The sequence below is a fragment of the Kogia breviceps genome, chromosome 4 (genome assembly GCF_026419965.1).
Source record: "Kogia breviceps isolate mKogBre1 chromosome 4, mKogBre1 haplotype 1, whole genome shotgun sequence".
NCBI lineage: Eukaryota > Metazoa > Chordata > Mammalia > Artiodactyla > Physeteridae > Kogia > Kogia breviceps.
The window spans coordinates 142,721,992-142,741,988 of record NC_081313.1 but is presented as its reverse complement, the minus strand read 5'-3'; the positions used below and the strand labels follow the sequence as shown (position 1 = coordinate 142,741,988).

General features: G+C 51.6%; 2 protein-coding genes and 1 non-coding gene across 19 annotated transcripts in view; 1 reads left to right on the top strand and 2 right to left on the bottom strand.

Annotated features, from left to right (window-relative positions):
- The first annotated feature begins 5,578 nt into the window (after window positions 1-5,578).
- Window positions 5,579-13,791, top strand: GPX3 (glutathione peroxidase 3). Its single transcript, XM_059061545.2, has 5 exons — window positions 5,579-5,928; window positions 10,578-10,731; window positions 11,646-11,763; window positions 12,193-12,292; window positions 12,713-13,791. The coding sequence occupies exons 1-5, from the start codon at window positions 5,845-5,847 to the stop codon at window positions 12,932-12,934; spliced, it is 678 nt and encodes a 225-aa protein (XP_058917528.1). The 5' UTR covers window positions 5,579-5,844; the 3' UTR covers window positions 12,935-13,791.
- Window positions 13,792-14,309: 518 nt separating this feature from the next.
- Window positions 14,310-19,997, bottom strand: part of TNIP1 (TNFAIP3 interacting protein 1) — a 51,859-nt gene continuing 46,171 nt past the window's right edge. For 6 of the 17 annotated variants that reach the window (XM_067032042.1, XM_059061512.2, XM_059061515.2 and 3 more), the window contains 5 exons: window positions 18,892-19,017; window positions 18,280-18,345; window positions 17,716-17,907; window positions 16,772-16,862; window positions 14,310-15,076 (listed from right to left, as the gene is read on the bottom strand). In XM_067032042.1, the coding sequence (XP_066888143.1) occupies window positions 15,042-15,076; window positions 16,772-16,862; window positions 17,716-17,907; window positions 18,280-18,345; window positions 18,892-19,017 (510 nt within the window). In that variant the 3' untranslated portion in view covers window positions 14,310-15,041. The remainder of the gene's footprint in view (window positions 15,077-16,771; window positions 16,863-17,715; window positions 17,908-18,279; window positions 18,346-18,891; window positions 19,018-19,997) is intronic. The other 11 variants (XM_059061518.2, XM_059061516.2, XM_067032048.1 and 8 more) reach the window with 3 other exon arrangements.
- TRNAR-CCU (transfer RNA arginine (anticodon CCU)) lies at window positions 15,956-16,028 on the bottom strand. The gene has a single exon. It is a non-coding gene; the product is annotated as a tRNA-Arg (tRNA).

Here is a 19,997-nt window from a genome sequence, read left to right as displayed (position 1 = left end):
CCAGCCAGGTGGCGGTAGAGTGCATCTGAACAAGTTTAGGGCCCCAGAGACAACAGGCCCAACCTCTTCATCATACAGGGAATGTGGATGGGGGTGGTAACAGGCAGACTCTGAACTAAGTGTCCTGGCTCATCTAAAACTCAAAATAACCGCTTGAGGGTGACAGTGATGGTAGCCACAAAGGAGGAGACAACATGATTTACTCACAGTCCTCCCTCACCCTGTAACCCAACCCGACTAGGCAGATTCTCCAGGCCACCACTCCATTTGTCCTCAGGGACTCCTTCCTGGGGTCAGTTCATGAGACACTGCACAGTCAGAGACTGACTAGGATGGACAAAACCTCAGAATTCTAACTTCTTTGTTTCAGAGTTGGGGACCTCAGGGCATCAGAGAGATGGCACCTATGGAGATAGGAGCAGGACTCCAGACTCCCAGTCCAAAACTTTCTCAAGTATACCCTTGACATGAACCTCTGAGTTGGGGAAGGGGTGACAATGATGTGGACCAGACCTGGCCATTTGTTATCTGCGGTCATGCTGGGAGACGTGAGGGAGGAGGGGTGATGGGCTACCCACTCCATCTGGTTATCCTACTCTAGAGTTGATTAGTTCCCACTAGTCCTCATTGGTTTTGTGCATTGTCATTTAACCAGAGGAAGTAGAATATGGGTTGTCCACTGTTTAGTGACTGTTTATGAAGGTCATTATTGCTACTCCAGCACAGTAGTCTCCCAGCCAAACAACATAGAGAGGATGGAGGGCAGGAAAAATGAGGCCAGCAGAGACATAGGTAGGGCTCCCTACTACTAAGAAACGGGGAAAAGGGTACACGTTTTAGGTTCCAAGAGAAGGGAAGGGACATTTTGTCTGAAAGCTTGGAATTGTATCCAGCGTAGGTGTGACTCTTGCAGGCGCCTTTCTCTGGGGTGGGTCCCTGGACAAAACACTCAGTCTCTTGGAACCTCAGCCTCTCAAATGAGAGGATGGAATGAGATAGTTTCTAGGGACTCTTCCCCTTTTTTATAATTCTCCCTCCAATGAAGTGGGCATTAGACGAAGTGAGAGTCATTAACTCCATTTCAGGTAAATTCAATAAACCTAGTATTTGCCAGGCCAGGTCCTGCTGAAGTTTAGTTGCAAGATCTGAGGAAAAGAGTTAACATGCAAGCCTGAGATTGCTATGCTTAGAAAGATCTGCTTGCACAACTGGCCCTGGGTTGATGTTCAGCGACTTTGATTTCAGGAGGATTTCCACCATTCCCAAAACTGATAAGAGTGACTCACTATGCCTAAACTATTTGGACAAACAATGTGGCTTGTGCTGAATTCCTGCTTTCCTTCTGGGAGTCTGGCATCTTGGTACATGCTAGGCAGAGGATGCCTACATGGCCAGCCCCCAATAAAAACTGAGCACTGAGTCTAATGGTCCTCCTTGGTGGACACTTTACATGTGTTGTCACACTTTGTTGCTAGAGGAATTAAGTACACCTTGTGTGACTCAACTGCGAGAGGCCTCTTGGAAGCTTGTGCCTGATTTTACCCAGTCTTTGTCTCATGCACCTTTTCCCTTGGTTGATTTGTTCTGTAACCTACTGCTGTAATAAATCATAGTGTGAGTATGATTATATGCTGAGTTCTGTGAGTGCTGATAGCAAATCATTGAACTGGGAGGTGGTCTTGGGGACCTCAGACAGGGGATAAGCCTAGATTTCACAGAGATAACTATAATCCTATAGCAATGTTTTATGAATATACAGCTTAAACCCAGCACAATCCAAAAGAAATATAATGTCAGTTGTGTATGTAATTTAAATTTTTCTATTGGTCACATTTTACAAAGTAAAAAGAAAGAGGTGAAATTAATTTCAAGAATATAGTTTCTTTAATCCAATGTATAAAAATATTAATGTTTCAACACATAATGATATAAAAATTTATCGAGATATTTTTATGTTCTTTTTTTCTTACTAAGTCTTCAAAAACCAGTGTGTATTTTACATTCACAGCACATCTCAGTTTGGACTAGCCACATTCCGAGTGCTCACAAGCCACATCCAGCTATTGGCTGCCATGTTGAACAGCACAGTCTTACAGATAATGACAAGGACTCTGGAAACAGGACATCTGGGTCAGAATCCTGGTTTTGCCACCTACCAGCTGCATGACCTTAAGCGAAGTGACTTAACCTATATGTTAGTTTCTTCATCTCTAAAATGGGGATAATAATGTTAGCTACCTCATGAAGTTACAGGGATTTTTCCAAAAGTTAATAAACCTGAGGCAGTACCTGGTACATATAGGATGTTGGGTGAATGCTGGCTGCTCCTCTTATTATCCAAAAGTTTGGCCTTTGAGGTCAACTTGTCCAAATCTTTATTCCATAGATGAGGAAACTGAGGCCCAGAGTTTGGAAGGCACTGGTTTGAAAAGCAAAGGCTCTAGCCACCTCTTTCCTGTCCCCTGGCTAGCTCTAAGACAGCACCTGCCAATTATTTAGGAAACCAGCAGCTTCAGGGCCCCACCTAGGTCTGCAATCCTGTCTTGATTGCAAAACAGGGCCACCATTTGAGTTGGCACTGAAGTGGTGGGGCTGGGCCTCCCTTCTGCCACCGCCATCTGGACCCATCAGTTGGGCTGGCTGACTCCATCACTGAGTCCAGTGCTTACTCAGCACCAATAGGGCTGGCTTCCATTGTTTTCACTTTTTACGCCCTTCTTATTTATTAACTCATGTTCTATCTTCCTCGAAGACGCAGAGCGTCAGCACTTTTTAAAAAACCTCCATTTAATCATCTACAGTCCCCATCCACCCACCAAGCAGGTAGATAGGGAGCTCCCCAAATATGTCTAAAAGAGAGAGAGTGAAGGGGTACTGGGTGCCCACTTATCTGGGATGCAGTAGGGCATGTTCTCAGGCTGGAAACAAAACTGGCTTATGATTCCTTTAGAGTATCTCTCTCCACCCTTTCTTTCCTGAAACTCAGACGAAATCACCTACTCTCCTCTGACAAACTCACACATCTCAAATCTTACTAGCAGCTGGAATCAGACCAGTTTCGTGGGCTCAAACTTGATAGCACATGCCGACCTGAAGATCTGCTTATTCCATTTGCCAAATAATGTTTTATTTGGCATTTGTTTATTTAATAGATAGTTACTGAGCATCTACTGTGTATTAAGCCCTCTGCAAAATGGTGAGAATGAAGCCTTTGTGGACCTTATGATTTGTTGTAGAAAACAGACAAACAAGAAATGATGGTAAAGTACAACAAAGGCTTGATGTAGAAAATGTCAAATACTCTAGGAACTGTAATAGAATAAAGCAAGGGGACCTGAATAAAAACTCTTTCTATGGTGTTGACATGATGCTGAAACCTGAAAATGGTAGGAGAGAACCAGTAAAAGAGAGAGAACATGGAGAGTTCCAGACAGAACTCAACAACATAGACAAGACCTGGAGGTAAGAGAGAATGGCATGTTGGAAGAACTGGAGAACAGTCCAGTACAGCTGGGTAGAGAGAATAAGAGGAGTGTGGCGAAAGATGCGGAAGCGGCTGGATTTGGAGGATACTGTCTGAAGCGCTAAGGAATTTGGACTTTAACCTGAGGGCAAGGGGAAACATCCTGGTGAAGAATAACATCTTTCAAAACATAGGGTTCCTGGGAACAAATCAACCAAATGTGCTGGAAAGGCTGATGGTGAAAAGACTGGCAAGTGTTTTCAACCTTGTCTTCATGATCTTTGTACTGAGGCTCAGACCTCCTTTGAAAGTAGTCTGCAGCATGAAGGCCCAACCCAATGGCAGGCCATGCTCCCTCAACCTCCCAGCCCACTGGCCATGAGATCAGTATTCCCGAGTCTGGTGCAGCACAGGTCTTCCTTAGACCCTTGGAACTGTAGAGCCACAGAGACCACCATGGAGAGACTGTCAAAGACTCTTGTCTAACAGATTGACCAACTGAGGCCCAGAGAAAGAAACTTGTCTGTGGCCCCACTGCAAGCCTCAGGCTCTGACTCCTTCTTGTCTCCCCCAGAGAAACCAAACACCAAGGCTAGGAATAGGGTGAGGCAAGTCAGGCACTCAGGGTGCACCATTTAAGGAGGCACTCGCTCGCGGGTGCCAGCTCTGCACTTGCCTTACCCTCGTCCTGGCTCTGTTGGACACACTTCAAAGGCAGGGATTGTAACTTCCAGAAACCTTTTTGACATCTTTAATCGTGTTGACATGATGCTAGGCACATATTTTGAGGGATCCTAGATGCCTGCTGATGCTAATGAACAATGGATTTCTGACAAACTGATATGTATACAGATGTTTGTATCTTTGGTTAAATATGACCTTCAGGAGACACCAGAAAAAAGTCAAGAGGGCCTGAGAATGGAGTCTAGACCTGGATTCTGGTCCTCTCTCTGCCATCAGTTTGTTTTGGGAACTTGGGTAAATTGTTCCCTGTCTCTAGGCTTCAGCAAAATGAGGTGGTTGAATAAATAGCATTTATTGACTACATACTCTGTGTCAGCCACTGTTCAAATGATTCTGTGCTTTAACTCATTTAAAGAATTCCTGGCCTTCAACACTCCCTTCACTTCAACAGGCTGTGGTTTGAGGTAAGGAAGGCTTCACAGAGAATGGGGGATTGAGACAGACCTTCCAAATTCCCACGGGGACAATACTATCTCAAATCATAGTAAAGTCATGGTATCTCAAGGCATTTCTCCATCAGAAGACAGAGAATCACCTGCCTCAGAATCACCTTTGGAACATGTCTGAAGGTGGAGCCTCAGCCTCTGCCGCTAGAGATTCTAATGCACTGATTCTGAAGAGGGACCTGGGAATCTGTATGAAAATCTTCTCGGGTGGCTGGTAGTCTGATTTGAGAAGCACTGATCCCAACGCATTCCCCTATCGGTGGAGAGAATCATACCTAGACAGCACAGACCTAGAGCTCCCTGAACTGATCATCAGCATCTTGAAGCAGAGGAACAAAGTCATGGATTGATTAATGCTGCAAATATTAAGCACATGTTGTGTTCTAGGCCCTGTGCCAGCTGGTGATTATGGTCCCTACTCTCAAGGGATTCCTGGTCTAGGTCTGTCACTTATTTTTAGAAACAAGTCATCTAGCCAGAACCAGAAGGGACTTAGAGAGCATCAACCAATCCCATCATGACACAGTTGGGGAAACTGAGGCCCAGAGAGGGAAAGCAACATGTTTAAGACTACACAGGGAGCAAATGTATTTTCTGCTCTCAAACCAGCTGAGGAATCCCAATGTTCTTTCCAGGAGAGGGCTGCATTCAAAATCCTAGGGCATGCACTCTTTGCTTTTTAAGCACTAAACCTACATAGAGTAAATAAATGTTCCTGGACGTTTCACTTCAGATCTTGCTGACATTTTAGGTCCTTAATATCCCTTCAACCAGAATGGAGGCAGGAAGGAACAGGGAACACCTTGGGGGTGCCATCAACTCTTCGGTGCTTTTCAAAGCCCTTTCCCAAGCTGTGCTGAGGACATTGTGCCTGCCTCTTCCAGCACTTTAGAGTCTAAAGAAGAGGGTCCCGCCTCACAGGTTCACAAGGAACTGGCTCCCATCTCTCTGTCCAGACTTGCTTATGTCACTGTCGCCCGGGGCCTGGGGAGGGGGAGAAGCGGAGGGTAAATTGTGTCCGCCCCTGAAATGCCAGACGCCCTGCGATTGGCTACAGGACTCCGGCCCGGCCGCGGATTGGTCATCGCTGAGGGCTTGAAAGGTGGATGAGAGCGGACTACACCTCAGAAGGACTGTGGCCCGGGATCAGACAGCGTCTGCGGCGAGTCCGAGACGCGGCCCCCGCCCACCATGGCTCGGCTCTTCCGGGCATCCTGCCTTCTCTCCCTGCTCCTGGCCGGCTTTGTTCCGCCGAGCCGAGGACAGAAGTCGAAGGTGAGTGAGCCTCGGGGATGGGTGGCCGGGGGATCGAACGTGGTCCGCAGGTGTCCATCTCTTGGTGGTGAGGCACCCTTCTTCCCGGGCTCCGCAGCAGTAGGGTGACACCTAAGGTGCGAGAGAAGCCCTAACTCCCGTTGCCTCCCCCAGACCGTAGTCAGACTCTTCGCGGTTCCATCTGTTGGAGACCTGGGTGCCCCGGGCGGGCAGAATGAATGAGGGAGGAAGGGTCTTCTCTCCCGGTGCACACTTCCATCCCCACGGCTACCTCCAGGTCGCCTTGCTACCTCCATGCCACCGTCTGTTTCTGAGATATTCTCCAGTGGGGCCTGAAGGGGGTTGGGGGGCACAGAAAATGGCCTGGAGACTCAGGGTCTGGGTTGGCTGCAGAGGTTCACAGGGAGAATGGCAGGCAAGGTGAAAGGGAAGGAACACGCAGCTGTGTGGTCCCCGTCTAGCTCAAGCATAAACACAGGTAGAATTCTGGGATACTTGTAGAAGACACAGAGGTCTGTGACAGAAGGAGCTCTGAGCTGGCAGCACAGAATGCCCAGGATGCTGACTAGACTCCCTTTTCCTTTGTGGACCTCAGTTTCTCCACCTGTAGCAGGTGGGAGGACAGGGCACAATGAGGGTGATGCTTTCGGAGGGGATGCTTTCAGAAGCTGCAAAATCCACCCGCTGTTCTCTGACGTGTCTCCTGTTTGGGGGCAGCCTCACTACCCACCACACACTGCCCATCTTGGCCTGAGCAAACCTAGTAGTTGGAGAAAGCTGGGGACTGCCAGCTTGACAGGAGAGGCAGAATTCTCCTGAGCCTCAGTCTATCCCCAGCAGAGTGTGTGGCCCTTAGCTAGAGTGGAGATGCTGAGTCCAGGAGCAGGGGTGACCACACATGCTTATCTCTTTGGACAGTACATGCCAAAGTGGGCGCTGTAGATCTCTCCTCTTCCCTAGGGTGGAGAGGCAGAAGCCAGGCATAGACCCAAAGAGAGAGATTTATGTCTCCAGCATCCCAGTACACACACACACACACACACACACACACACACACACACACACACACACACACACACACACACACACGCTTGTATAAGCTGAAGAAGCTTTGCACTTCTGTGTTCCTCAAATCTTCCAGATCTTAATTCTAAGATCTTATGACTCCATGATTCTATTTCCAAAATCGTATCTACTGTTCAGGAAGCCCATTCCAAACACAAGGTTCCTTCTGTCTGTTTCTATCCCCTGTCCTGTCCTCAGCCTAAATTCCAATCAGTCTGCCCCTGCTTGGAGTCAGCCTTGAGACTGGATGGTTATGGGGCCACTTTCTCTAAGCCTCTGGCTTTGTATCCAGTCCTGTTCATAATCTCCAACTCAGAAGGTATTTTCCAGGGCAGGGATGGTACTGAATTTCAATATTGGGGTGTGGAGTAGAAGTGAGGGTAGACCATGGGTAGGGCACTATCTTGGAGTCAGTCCTATAACCTCAGTTTGGGGAGAAGCAGAGAAGGGAAGATGGGCCCTGCTTCAAGAAGGCTGGAGGTAAGAACATGGATCCAATGAATAACTCATCATAGCCATGTGTTCTCTGTAGAACTCTGGGGAGGAGTAGCTGGATTCAGAGAAAGCAGGATGGGTATGATCTAGAAGAGTCTTAGGGTGAGGTGTGATCTTATCATATACAACCAGCTAGGACTTGATAGCTAATGACAGTCTGGGCATGCCTATTTCTCCTCCAGGTCCTGAGAGAGCTGAAATGTCATAGCCCTGGGTTCTAGGACTCAACCACTTATCCTACCCCAACTCCAGGGCCAAGCAATGGGGCAAGGGGCAGGTGGAGAATGGGATGGACAAAGGGTGAGAGCCCCAAAGGGATGTTTGCCTCCTCTCGATTCAAAGGGAGGGGCTGGGTAACAAAGGGAATCCTCCTTTTCTTGCCATGTCCCCTCTCCAGTCCAGTTTAAGGCTGCCCAGCCTCCCTCTACAAAAGGACTTTGCAGAGGCTAGAGAGAATAACAACCGCTGACGTGCGTGGGATCCTAGTAACCGCTGGTTTCTAGGTGACTAAACCAGGCAGAGAGAATCATGGAACCACCGGCTGACAGTCTGGGCTGAAGAGCCCTTAAGACAGCACTGAATCTGACCCCGCCTCACAGCTGAGGAGCCAGAGCCCCAGAGAAGGGACAGGAGTCATCACCCAGAATCGGAGGCCAGCCAGGCCCAGAACTCAGGTCTCCTGCCCCCAGTCCAGCTCTCCCTTCACACTTTCACACTGATAGGAATGGGCAGATGGGTGAGGAGAAAGACACAGGACCAGCAACCCAAGCCAGCTGGGGTCCTGGCGGGGTCCCCCGTCCAACTCTCAAGCCATCGAAACTCTCCTGTCTTGTGCAGTTGTGGCAGGAGAGAGGCACCTTCACTCCCTCTCCCCACCTCCACCCACAATTCCTCTGACATCCGGGTTAAGGTGCAGGGTTCTGGGACTCCATGGGCCCAGAAAAGGGGAGGGGGCTTCCATAAGGACTGGGAGCGTGCTCAGTGGTGAATGCAGGCCATGGCTTCCCCCACCAAAGGTGCTCTCTGACCCCTCTCGGTGGGAACTCACAGCACTGGCTTCACTGGCCCAGTAGAAAGGAGGGAGGCTTTGTCACACACCCCTTCTCCTGTAAACACCCTGCCCAATGCATCATCTTCATACTGGCTAGGGAACATCAAAGCCCTCTTCACAATAAGGTAGGAACGTCAGGGCCCTTTACCCTATCCCTTGATGGGTGGGTGGGGTGGGGGGCGGGTACAGATTTCTTTCCAAGAGGCTTGCAAGACAGTTTTGACCTGCTAGTAAATTCTCGCAGCCATTTTGGGAGGCAGGTGGTATTATCCTGTCCCATCAGCAGATGGAGGCTCAGACTGAACATGACTTGCCCAGGGCCACACAGCCAGCAAAGATTCAAATCGAATGAGAGGAGAGTCCCACCCTGAAACTGGTTTCAGAAGCCGATCCTCCCGCTGTTTGCAAGCTTCCATTATTTATACAACCTCTTGGCTTTTTTTCTCCCCATTTCACAGTTTGTTTTCAGACCGGGGTGGAGTGGGGAGGCAAGTCGGGAGGACTTTCCTTCTGGCTGCTAGACCTCTGTGGCCAGCTCTAGGGTGTGTTTGTTGTGCCCTGGCTGTTTGTATTTTGAGGTAGAGCTGACCCCAGCTGGGGCCCACGAAGCCCAGGGGCTGAAGGAATGTCAAGCTTAGGTCTCAGGCCGGCCTCCAGCAGCCACCAGAAGTCACGGGGCATGGAATATTAGACTCACGTGTAGCAGGGAATTTGTACCGGAGCCAAGAAGAGAGCTTGCAGCTGTCAGGGAATGGCCGCACAGAGGGAGTTCCAGCTCCCCTGTCTCAGCAGGCTACGGAGTCTTCAAGACAGAGGCTGCTTTTTTACACCCTCCTGGGGCCACGCCCTGCCAGCCCAGATGGCTCTCTTCACGCAGTTGCGCAGAGGTGTAACTGGCCGCAACAGCAAGTCTTCCAGGATTGGTGGGAAGAGAGGGCGTGAATTTGCTTCTCTAACTCCAACCACCTGGCTCTGTCTCTCTGGTCTATAATGCTAGTTTGCATTCAATTTGTTTATTGTCTTCTCACCTCTTCTCAGACGTCCAGGCCAGGGCCCGCCCAAGCTGCGAATTATAGTGGTGATGCCGTGACACTCTTTCAAGAGTAGACCCAGATTTTTGTAGTCTGTACCAAAACAATGGCAGAGATGAGATGGGGTAGAGTGGGGTAAATGCAGCATTCCGCCCGCCGGCAGTTAATCCATTCCGTCCTCTCCCACTGACAGTGACGCTGTCAAGCCATGGTGGTTGAGAACAGCTGATCCAGTTCAAGGTTCTCATTTTATAAATGAGGAAACTGAGGCCCACAGAAGAGAAAGGGCTAGTCCAAGACCACACAGGGAGTTAGTGGCGGAGCTGGTCATGGCATCCAGGTTCCCCAACTTGCAGCCCATTTAACACTCTCTCTACTAGTTCTGGAGGATGACCGTTTGTCACAGCTGCTCGCCCACAGGGAACAATGAATCTATGCCAGGCACTGGGGCTTTACCCTGACCATCCCATTTAATCCTCATGGCAGGCCTTGCCCCATTCCTGGCTACTATCCTACTTCCCTATTTTCTAACAGCCTCAGTTTTCCAGTCCCCCAGATCGGGAACCTCTGAATCACCACTGTCCATACTGCTGCTTCCTCATTTCCGTTCAGTTCTTCCTTCACGATGGTCTAGTTCAGGCTCTTATCACCTCCCTGTCTCCACCAGCCCATCCAATAACACAACACCAGCATTGGGGGAGTCTCGCTCAGAACCTGCCCGGTGACTGTTAATAAATTGACATGTGATGCAGAAGTAATGACCAAAGTAAGTATTTCTCCAAGTTTCCATAGCACCCACCAGCTTATTAAGTGCTTTCAAAATTATTGTCTTCTACAAGGAATTAGGAGACCTCACTTCTAGTCTGGTTCTAATTCTTGGAGTGGTCTTGGGCAAGTCAAGACCACCTGGGCAAATCAGTTCCACCTCCCCCTGTTATCTTGAAAACGGTGGAGTCCAAGTTCCCTTCCAGGTCTAACCGCTCCCCGGCACTGGTCTTCTCTTCCAGATGGACTGCCATGCCGGTGTGAGCAATACCATCTACGAGTATGGAGCCCTCGCCATTGACGGGGAGGAGTACATCCCCTTTAAGCAGTACGCTGGCAAATACATCCTCTTTGTCAACGTGGCCAGCTTCTGAGGCCTGACGAGCCAGTACGTTGGTAAGAGCCCATCCCTCCTACCCTGCTTTATTTGGGACTGTTTCTGCCAGTTGGGCACATTCCAATCACAGGAGCTTTCCCCGTGCAAGGGGGAAGGGGTGAACGGTGATCATGAGATTCCAAACCTTGTATCTTAATCCTACTGTGTTCCATGGTTCTCTGAAAATGATCGTATAAGCCTGAGGTCTGATCACCTTCAAACACGTTCTGGAAGATTCTCAGTTATCCTTCATCCCTGGGCACCTCAATTGCTCTAAAAGCAGAAGGAGGGAGGAGACTGGGTTTGTGCCTGGAGGGTCCTTTCATTGGAGTAAGAAATAATAGCTTTGTCTTGCTGAGAATTCCTCACCTGTCCTCAGCCCCATCTGCCTTAGTGCTTCTCTTGGCCCCTGGAAAGCAGGCAACTGGCCTGAGTCCCCAGAGTACGGGTGTTAGTGACAGGACCAGGTGTTGCACCCAGGTGTCATGATCCCTAGTATCCTCACTTCTTTCTCCTTAGCTGGGTCAGAGTCAAGAGCATGAGGGAACAGGCAGGCGAAAGGCATCTGACAGCACCCACAAGAAAATGCTTTGGGGGGTGGGGTGGGGTGTGAGAGGGAGGCAAGGGCAACCTGACCTAGAATGTTCTGCCTGGCAATCATTGGACCTTGGCAGTGGGTGACTGATTACTCATTTGATGAACCATATTGCTCTCTCTTTCCCCAAATCTCCAACCTATCCAGATTGGAATCCATAGGATGGGACTTGAATCCCAGCATTGCCACACTCAGTGGATGATCTTGGGCAAGTCCCTTCCCCCGTCAGGCCTCAGTGATTTCAGCTGCTCACAATGGGTGAGCAGGTGGAGTGGTACACAGGAGGGAGGGCTCCTCATCAGGCTACCCCAGTCTCTGCTCTCTCTCTCCCTGGCCCAGAACTGAATGCACTACAGGAAGAACTTGCACCATTTGGTCTGGTCATTCTGGGCTTCCCCTGCAACCAATTCGGAAAACAGGAACCAGGAGAAAACTCGGAGATCCTAGCCACTCTCAAGTGAGTGCTGACTCAGTGTCCTGAGAAAGCGCCCCAGCCTAGCCTCCAGGCATCGCTTGCACCTGCCCCTACTCATGATGGATGTTTATCAGCCTCCAAGAACTACTCTCCCCTTCCAGGAACGCCGTTTAGTGGAACGAGTGGAAGAGGGGCCAGGAGATGGACAGAGACAGGGATGATGGTTGTGAGCACGTGACCGGGGAGGGGGAAGGGGAGTACAGGTGGAGGGCATGGGGTTATTGAGAAGGTACCAAACTGGAAAAAGACTGTAGACCCACATTATGCCTGTGCCCATTCAATATTCACTGGCTCCCACTGTAGACTAAAATCCAGACTCCCAACACCCCCTCCCCTGTTCTGTCCCTTCCTCTCATTTCTGAGCCCTGTGCCCATTTCCCTGAGACCCACATAAAAACATTGCTCTCTTAGGTATGTCCGACCAGGTGGGGGCTTCGTCCCCAATTTCCAGCTCTTTGAGAAAGGGGATGTGAACGGGGAGAAAGAACAGAAGTTCTACACATTCCTGAAGGTGAGTACACAGCCACCTCTATCAGAGCCTCTCTGCCCAGCTGATGCTGGCTCTGGACCAGGCTGCAGCCGCTCCTGGCTCCAGCCCACATAAAGACAAGGCCTGTGCAACCCTCCTCTGCTCCTGGGCTCTTGGGGAATTTCTTGGCATCTGATTATTATTTCCAACTAGAGGGCTTTGCAAACCCTAGGGTCTCATCAGCCCATTTTACAGATGGGCCCCAGAAGGGACAAGATTAGGGTCTCACAATCCGCTAGAGCCAAAACTGGTTCTGGGATTCCGTTTTGTGACTCCCAAACTGATGCTCTTTTCTCAGTGCCAGGCTATTCTCCTTTCCCCAAGAAGTCCTGGGAAGGAGGCAGGATAAGAGCGTGGGAGGGGTCCCAAGCAGGGTTGACTCTATTCTCATCTCTGCTCCAGAATTCCTGTCCTCCTACCTCGGAGCTCCTGGGCTCACCGGGCCGCCTCTTCTGGGATCCCATGAAGGTCCATGACATCCGCTGGAACTTTGAGAAGTTCCTGGTGGGGCCAGATGGTGTTCCCATCATGCGCTGGCACCACCGCACCACGGTCAACACTGTCAAGATGGACATCCTGACCTACATGCGGCGCCAGGCTGCCCTGGTGGCCAAGGGGAAGTAACCGAGGCCCACCCCACCCCATGTCCACCACAAAGGGGCTGGGGAGGACTCTGTTCAGGAAGGAATCCATTTTTCCACCCACACCATACTCCCACGCTAGACCCCTTACGATTACGCAAGGCCTCAGCCTGACACGAACGTGTGCATACAACTGTGTCTGTATTGCTGTGCACATGGGTGTTTGCACGCATGCCTACAGCTGTGTGTGACCAGGTGTGTGCACACACGTAAGTGTACGGCCACATGGGCTGACCTGCATGAACACCCAGGAACGTGCACCGTGTGTGTGGCGACAGCTGTGTGCTGTGGAGAGTGCCAGAGAGGAACTCCCCTCTTTCCAGTTCTCTGTTCCAATGACAACAATTCACTTCCTGCTGAGCCCAAAGAAAAAAACCAGCTCTAGATTCAACTGTTCTGCTCTAACCTAGACCTCATCCCTTGGAGCCGGCTCCTCCCACTGCCTCCAAACACCACCCCTGAAGTGCCCAGAAGTTTCTGGGTCTGCCACACTGCCCGACCTCCCTCCTCTCCATCACACAGCCTCCCTCCTTCCTGAGGGCCCTCCCAAGCCCCCTACCCCGCCCCGCAGTGTTCCCTGAGAGTAGCCAAGGCAGATGTGAGAGCAAGGGCCATGTTCCCCATGTCAGGGGTGGCATCTCCATGAAGGAGGGGCCCGAAGCCCTTGTGGGCGGACCTCCCTTGAACCTGTCTGAAGGGCCGGCCCTTAGTGCATTCAGGCTGAGGCCCCCGGGCAGGGATGCCACCCCCGCTCCTTTGAGGGATGTGCCCTCTCCTCTCACCCCGACCCGCTGGCATTAGACTCACCCCTGTCTGCCTAGTAAAGGCCTTTCTGCAGCAGCTGAGCCTACTGTGATGCTTCCTCAGTGGGGCCACCCTCGCCGGGGGGAAGGGAGAAGAGGAAGAGGAAGAGAAAAGGAACGGAGACCTTTGGGCCCTTGCTTTTTGGTTTCCACCTAGGCCCACTCTGTTTCCTCACTCGGCATTTGGAGTTTATAAAACCAGCTCACGTCTACTCTCATCCCACAGTTCTCCACGGCAGCTAGGGCTCAGGTGAGGTGTTCATTTGACAGATGAAGAAACAGCCTTGTAGAAGGTCCAGGCCTTGCCCAATGTCTCCTGACAAGTGAGGGGCAGGACTAGAATGTAAACCCAGGTTGCGTGACCCCCAGCCCCTGGACAACCCTCACAGAGGCTCTGAGCAGGGCCCCAGGGGATATCTGCCAAGAGTAACGGTGATGCTCCTGGGTGTGTCTGGGAGGAATGGGGTATGGAGGGAGGGGGCCAGGAAAGCAGCGCTCTGGTTGACTAGGAGCAGAACATTAATCAGGGCATAAAAGAATACCAGTCACAAAATATTAATCTTCAACTTGGATTTATGTCCAAGATTCGTGCAAACAGCTGCCCGGGGATCAACAGCCACCCCAATCCGGGCCTCCAGCACCACAAGCCTCCAGCTGAGGGCCTGGCAGCTTCAGGCTGGGGTCCCTCAGCCGATGTGGCTGGCATGGGCTTCATCCCAGGCTGCAGTGGTGCTGGCAAGGCTGCCGTGGGCGGAACTGGAGGGCCCGGGAGTAAAGCATCCTGTCTCTTCTGCTCCCAGAGGCAAACCCGCTCTTCCCGCAGCTCCTCAGAGGGGGAGGGGATGTGCGTGGGGCAGGTCCTGCTACTGCAGAGCTTGAAGCAAAAATTAAACACACACATGAACTGAATGTGGTCCCCAGAGGGGCTGCTGAACCAATTCTGAGCAAGTTATGAAAGGAAGGGGTCTTGACTGTACCCCACTTGAGATTAACATCTGTCAGCAGTTTCTGCAGGGGATGGTAGGTCAAGGCCGGATGACACCTCTCTCCAACCAGTGGCAGAGTAGTGAGTTTTTCCCAGTCACTCCAAAGGAAAAGCCCAGATGGACGCCTTCTGGATGGAGCCTCCCCAGTCTCTAAACAGTTCAGGTTGGGGCCAGGGCTCAAGCTGGCCATCCATCTCAGCCTCCCGAGTGGCTGAGGCTCGGAGAGCCCATGGCCTCTAGTTTTCCAGTAAGCTGAAGTCAGCTGGCTCTGCAAGACGAAGGTGGAGCCAAGGGACTGGTTTCACTGAGGTCCCTCATGGTCATTTTTGCTGGGCTCTAAATAAACAAAAATTTTGAGGATTTGAAGATGAGGTGGTACAGCAGGTTTCAAAGTCCTACGGAAATCAATATAGTAAAAGTGGAAAGAAACCAGTGAGGGCTGTTGGGTAGCACCAAGTGCCAGGCCCCGGGCTAAGTGCCTTAGGTATATCTGTCATTCAGTCCTTGCCCAGACCTACAAAGCAGACAGATTATTATCCCTTTATGGGGGGGAGGGAACTGGGGCACAGAGAGGTTTTTAAAAACTTGCTCAAAGTCCCAGGTCTAGGAGGTGCTGGTGCCTAGTCAGTCTGGTTTCAGATCCCAGAAATGGAGTAGCTCTGGGCGAGGGGACAGTCCTGCCCACTTGGCCACCCTCTGCCCGCATCAAAGCAGGCTCCAAGGGGCTCCACAGAACCTCTAGGGCTCCGCAGGGAAACATCAGAAAATGACCAGTCCAATACCTCCTCCTTCCAACCACGAGATCCTCCAAACCACACCTCTCTAAGTTCCCCCCCCCTGTAGTCTCTGCTCCCACTCCTTCTGCAGAGGGCCACTCGACCTCCTGGCACAGCTGTGCCCCTTAGAAAACTCTTCTTCCTGCTGAGATGGACTTGGCCTCCCTACTGCTCCCCTTGGTTGCAATTCTGCTCCCAGAAGCCCCCACAGGCAAGGCAGTGCCTTCTGCCCCACGAAAGCCTCGCAGAAAGTGAGGGAGTGACCAAGGGCCCAGGGTGCTCTCGTGACTAGCGAACAGACCTCCAGTCCCCAACTGTTTATGGCGGACACCGTGGCCAGAGGGAGCTTTATAAAATGCAAATCTAATCTCTCATGCCGCTCTGCTTTTATTTTATTTTTTATTTTTTTGGCCGCACGGCAGGGCTTGTGGGATCTTAGTTCCCCAACCGGGGATCGAACCTGGGCCCCCTGCAGAGGAGGCACAGAGTCCTAACCACTGGACCACCAGGGAATTCCCATGCCACTCTGATTTTAAAATGTCCAAGGACTGCACATCATCCTTAGGATAAAGACCAGCCTTCCTGCCGTGGCCTGCAAGGCCCTCTCGGCCAGGACCCGCCAACCTCCCGGACCTCGCCTTGCCCATCCCCCCTTCCCCACCTTGTTCCTGGCTCCAGCCACACTGGCCTTCTCTCAATCCTCAAGCTGGCCACAGTTCTTCATCCCTTCTCACCAAGGCCTTTGCATTTGTCCTTTCTCTGCAAGAACACCCTTGGCTTCTGCCTCTTTACCTCGTTAATGCCACTCATTCTGAGGGTCTCAACTCAAACACCATGGCCCCCAGGCTGGGTCATGTCCCTCTGCCGTCTGCTCTCATAGAAACCTGCTCTTCTTCCTTCAGGGCACTTGAGTGCAGTTGTATGCCCATTGGTGTGACTTTAGCCATTCATTTCTGCCCGCCTCACTAGACAGTAAGGTCATAAGGGCTGGGACCATATCCAAGCTGCCCCAGAACCTCGTACAGCACACAGCATTTAGACCCTAAACTGTAACGAAGGAAGGAATGGTTTCAACCCCCTCATGATGCAGTCACCATCCCTTTCTTCTCAACACTATTTCACAAACCTGGGCCTCCTCCTCCACCTAGATCAGAAGGTAGCAACATCGTCGTCCCCAAACGGGGGTGATCCTGGCAGATGAGAAGTTATCTCCCCCCATGGAAGACAAGGCCCATTACCAGGGGTTCATGCTCACCTGGTTCCGTAGGCCTGGCCGTGGGTGAGCCCATCACTTGGGAGCTCTGATTGCGTATCCCTCCACAGGGCAGCCGCCAGGTGTATTCTGGCTGCAACAACACTGGTGCTTAGTAATCAATTACCATACTCGAAAATTACAGTAGCAGCTACCGTGCCGGAACAGTACTAAGTTCATATTAATCGAGTAAAACTGAATCTTTACAACTACCCAGGTTGCGACCCCCATTTTACAGGTTAGCAAACTGAGGCTCAGATGGGTTAGGCAACTTGTTGAAGGTCGTCCAGTTAGGCAAGTGGCCAAGCTTTGATTTGAGTCCAGGTCTCTATAATCCTGGAGCGAATCTCTTAAGCCCCATAGTACACTCCGGTGTTTAAAGACGCATGTAAGGAACGGTCATAGGGGAGAAGCTGGATGGAAGGCAGCTGTCACCAGGTGAGAGCAGGGGTGCCTGAGGGGGCTGTGGCAGAGGCACTGCAGATGATGGAACAGGTGACAGCAGCTCTTTGGAGACAGAACGATAAGCAAGGGAAGCAAAAAGCAGCCAAAAAAATGGAAGAAAAGAGAAAAGGAAAGGAAACTGTAAAGGGAAAAGAGAAAGAAAAGCAAAGGGAGAGAATGCATGGTAAGGATCTGGTACCTGGTTCCATGTGGAAGTTATAAAGAAGGTCAAACCCAAACTCCACTACCCCTGGGCTGGTGGGTGGGGGAAAGCCCTCCTTCTGGGCCCACTCCCTTACTTGGCCTTTTCTGTCCTACACCAGTGACCCTGAGGAGCCCTGGGCTGGAAGGTCCTGCCCCTGGGACAGCAGGCCGCACACCACAGTGCTGTTCAGAAGGGGCCGAGGATGCAGCTTCTGACTCCCTCACTTGACCTTGCCCTCTGGAATGTGTCTGGGTGGCCTGTGTGTGTGTCCTGGAGTGAAAGAGGGGCACAGACTCACCAGGTGGAAGAGACGCGAGTTGGGAAGCGGGGGTGGGTGCTCCATGGCCGTGGGGGGAGGCGGGTAGCGGATCTGGGACCAGTCCTCGAAGCCACGGTGTGGCACAACGGGGGGCATGGGCGGGTAGGCGTAGGGGTAGGCCCCGTAGAGATGCTCTGGGTGGGGCTCCACGTGGTAGCGGTCTGCCGAGGTCTGCAAGAAAGGCTGACATCTGGCTCTGGCCTGTGACAGGCTGCATGGGCCGTCCCAGTGACGCCCATCCCATCTCCCGTTCTCTACTTAGAATCTCAGTTCTCTAAAGACTGGCACGTGGCCATGGAAGGCTGGCACACGCACCCATATGCACATGGGCATGGAAAACTGGTACATGGGCACAGAGCATCAACTATGATAAGTTACTGTCCTGAGCACTTATTCTGTACCAAGTCCTGTTATGAATGCTCCACCTGCATTACCTCATTAGTTAGCTGGGCACCTGAGCCAACGACGCCCCCCCCAGTGAGTGCAGCACCCCGAAGGAGGTAAAATGCAGTAAGTGCTGCTTCCTCCCTCAAGCCTCCTCACCTTTGCTTTCCTCTTCTGCTGTCTCAGGGCATCTTTCGCCCTCTCCTCCTCTTTGAAGGCTTTTAGCTGAGAGAAGGAGGGAAGGAGAGGAGACTGTTAGCCTAGGTGTTTCCTGGCCAGGCCTGGATCCAGGGCCTAACCAACCACAGGGTTGACCAGCCAATGCATGAGGCACTGCTCTGGGCTGTCCTGCCTGTCCCAGCCCCGGGCAAGGGCCCTGTGAGACACAGCACAGCCCAGGCTACAGGCTGCAGGTAAGGCCTGCTCACCCATCACTGGGGGTGGTCTGAACACAGGTCAGGAGGGTTGCGTGAGCCTCACTGCTTCTGTGCTTTCGCATTAACACCTTTTAGCTCCAATGTGGGAGAGAGTGGATGGCTCAGAGCTAACTCCTAAATTTGCTCTTTTAAGGCATGAAAACTGACTGTGGAAAATCAGAGCTAGAGGTCAGAGAAGGGAAGGGCCTTTCTGAGGGCCACAGAAATGTGGCAGTGGAGCTGAAAGGAGGATCAGTGAGTGTCCTGAACTCCAGTCTCACCAGGGACCCTCCAATCCATGCCCCCTCCCCATGAGGACAGCCAGCTGTCCCCTCCTTGGTCCAGCTCTTCTCACCTGGGCATGGGACAGGCTGACCTGGGCTTGCAGTTTCTCCACCTGCTTCTTCAGCTCTTCCTTCTCCTCATTCATGCGCTCCCGGTCGCTGCGCTCCCTCTGGAAGTCCTCCTCAAAAATCTTCACCTGAAGGGGTGGGAAGGGGGGGGGGAGGTGGTGAGAAAGGGATGAAGCAGGAGGGGCAGTTCACCTGCTCGGGCCTAGAACCCCGGACCTCCTGATGGGAGTCAGACATCAAAAGTGGTTTCACCGCATCTCAAAAATCCCCGTGGGGAGGGCTTCCCTGGTGGCGCAGTGGTTGAGAGTCCGCCTGCCGATGCAGGGGACGTGGGTTCGTGCCCCGGTCCAGGAAGATCCCACGTGCCGCGGAGCGGCTGGGCCCGTGAGCCATGGCCGCTGAGCCTGCGCGTCCGGAGCTTGTGCTCCGCAACGTGAGAGACCCGCATAACGCAAAAAAAAAAAAAAAGAAGGAAAAATCTCCGTGGGGAGGGGAACAGGTGTACCTCTGGCCCCCCACCCCCAAGTTCAAACAGAGTAGTTCTGGGTCTGTCTATCTTATATTCTGGGCTTCAACATAGGGCTTTATTTGAAAAAAGGATCCATGCCAAAAAAGAAAACAACAGGTTGACAGCCATCAACCAGTCCCATCCTCTCCTGCTGCTGAGGCCCACAGAGAGGTGGAGGCCACAGAAAAAGAATATGAATGGAGGACTGGAGTTCCGGTCTGCTGGCTCCAAGAGCAGAGGGCCTACAAACTCTCCCAAGGCTTTGGGGTGCCCTGGCAAGGAAGGGACGGGGTGGGACCCTGTCTCTGCCTCTGCAGTTTCACATCCTTACTGCAGATCAATGGGAAGCCGACCAGGCTCAAAATGATTTAGAAGGATCAAAAGCATGGCACCAAACACCACAGAAACACGTGAGAGAACTAAAACCTTTTCAACTTCCTTTCAATTCTCTGTGTCCCTCAAGAAGAAAGTCTGCATTTTATGCTACTGTGTCTTTAACAGGTTTCTAGTACTTAACTTCCCTTAAATAAAGGGAGAGATGACTCAAGCTCAGTCTTCACCAGGCAACAGTGTCTAGCTAGAGTTCAACAACACTATTTT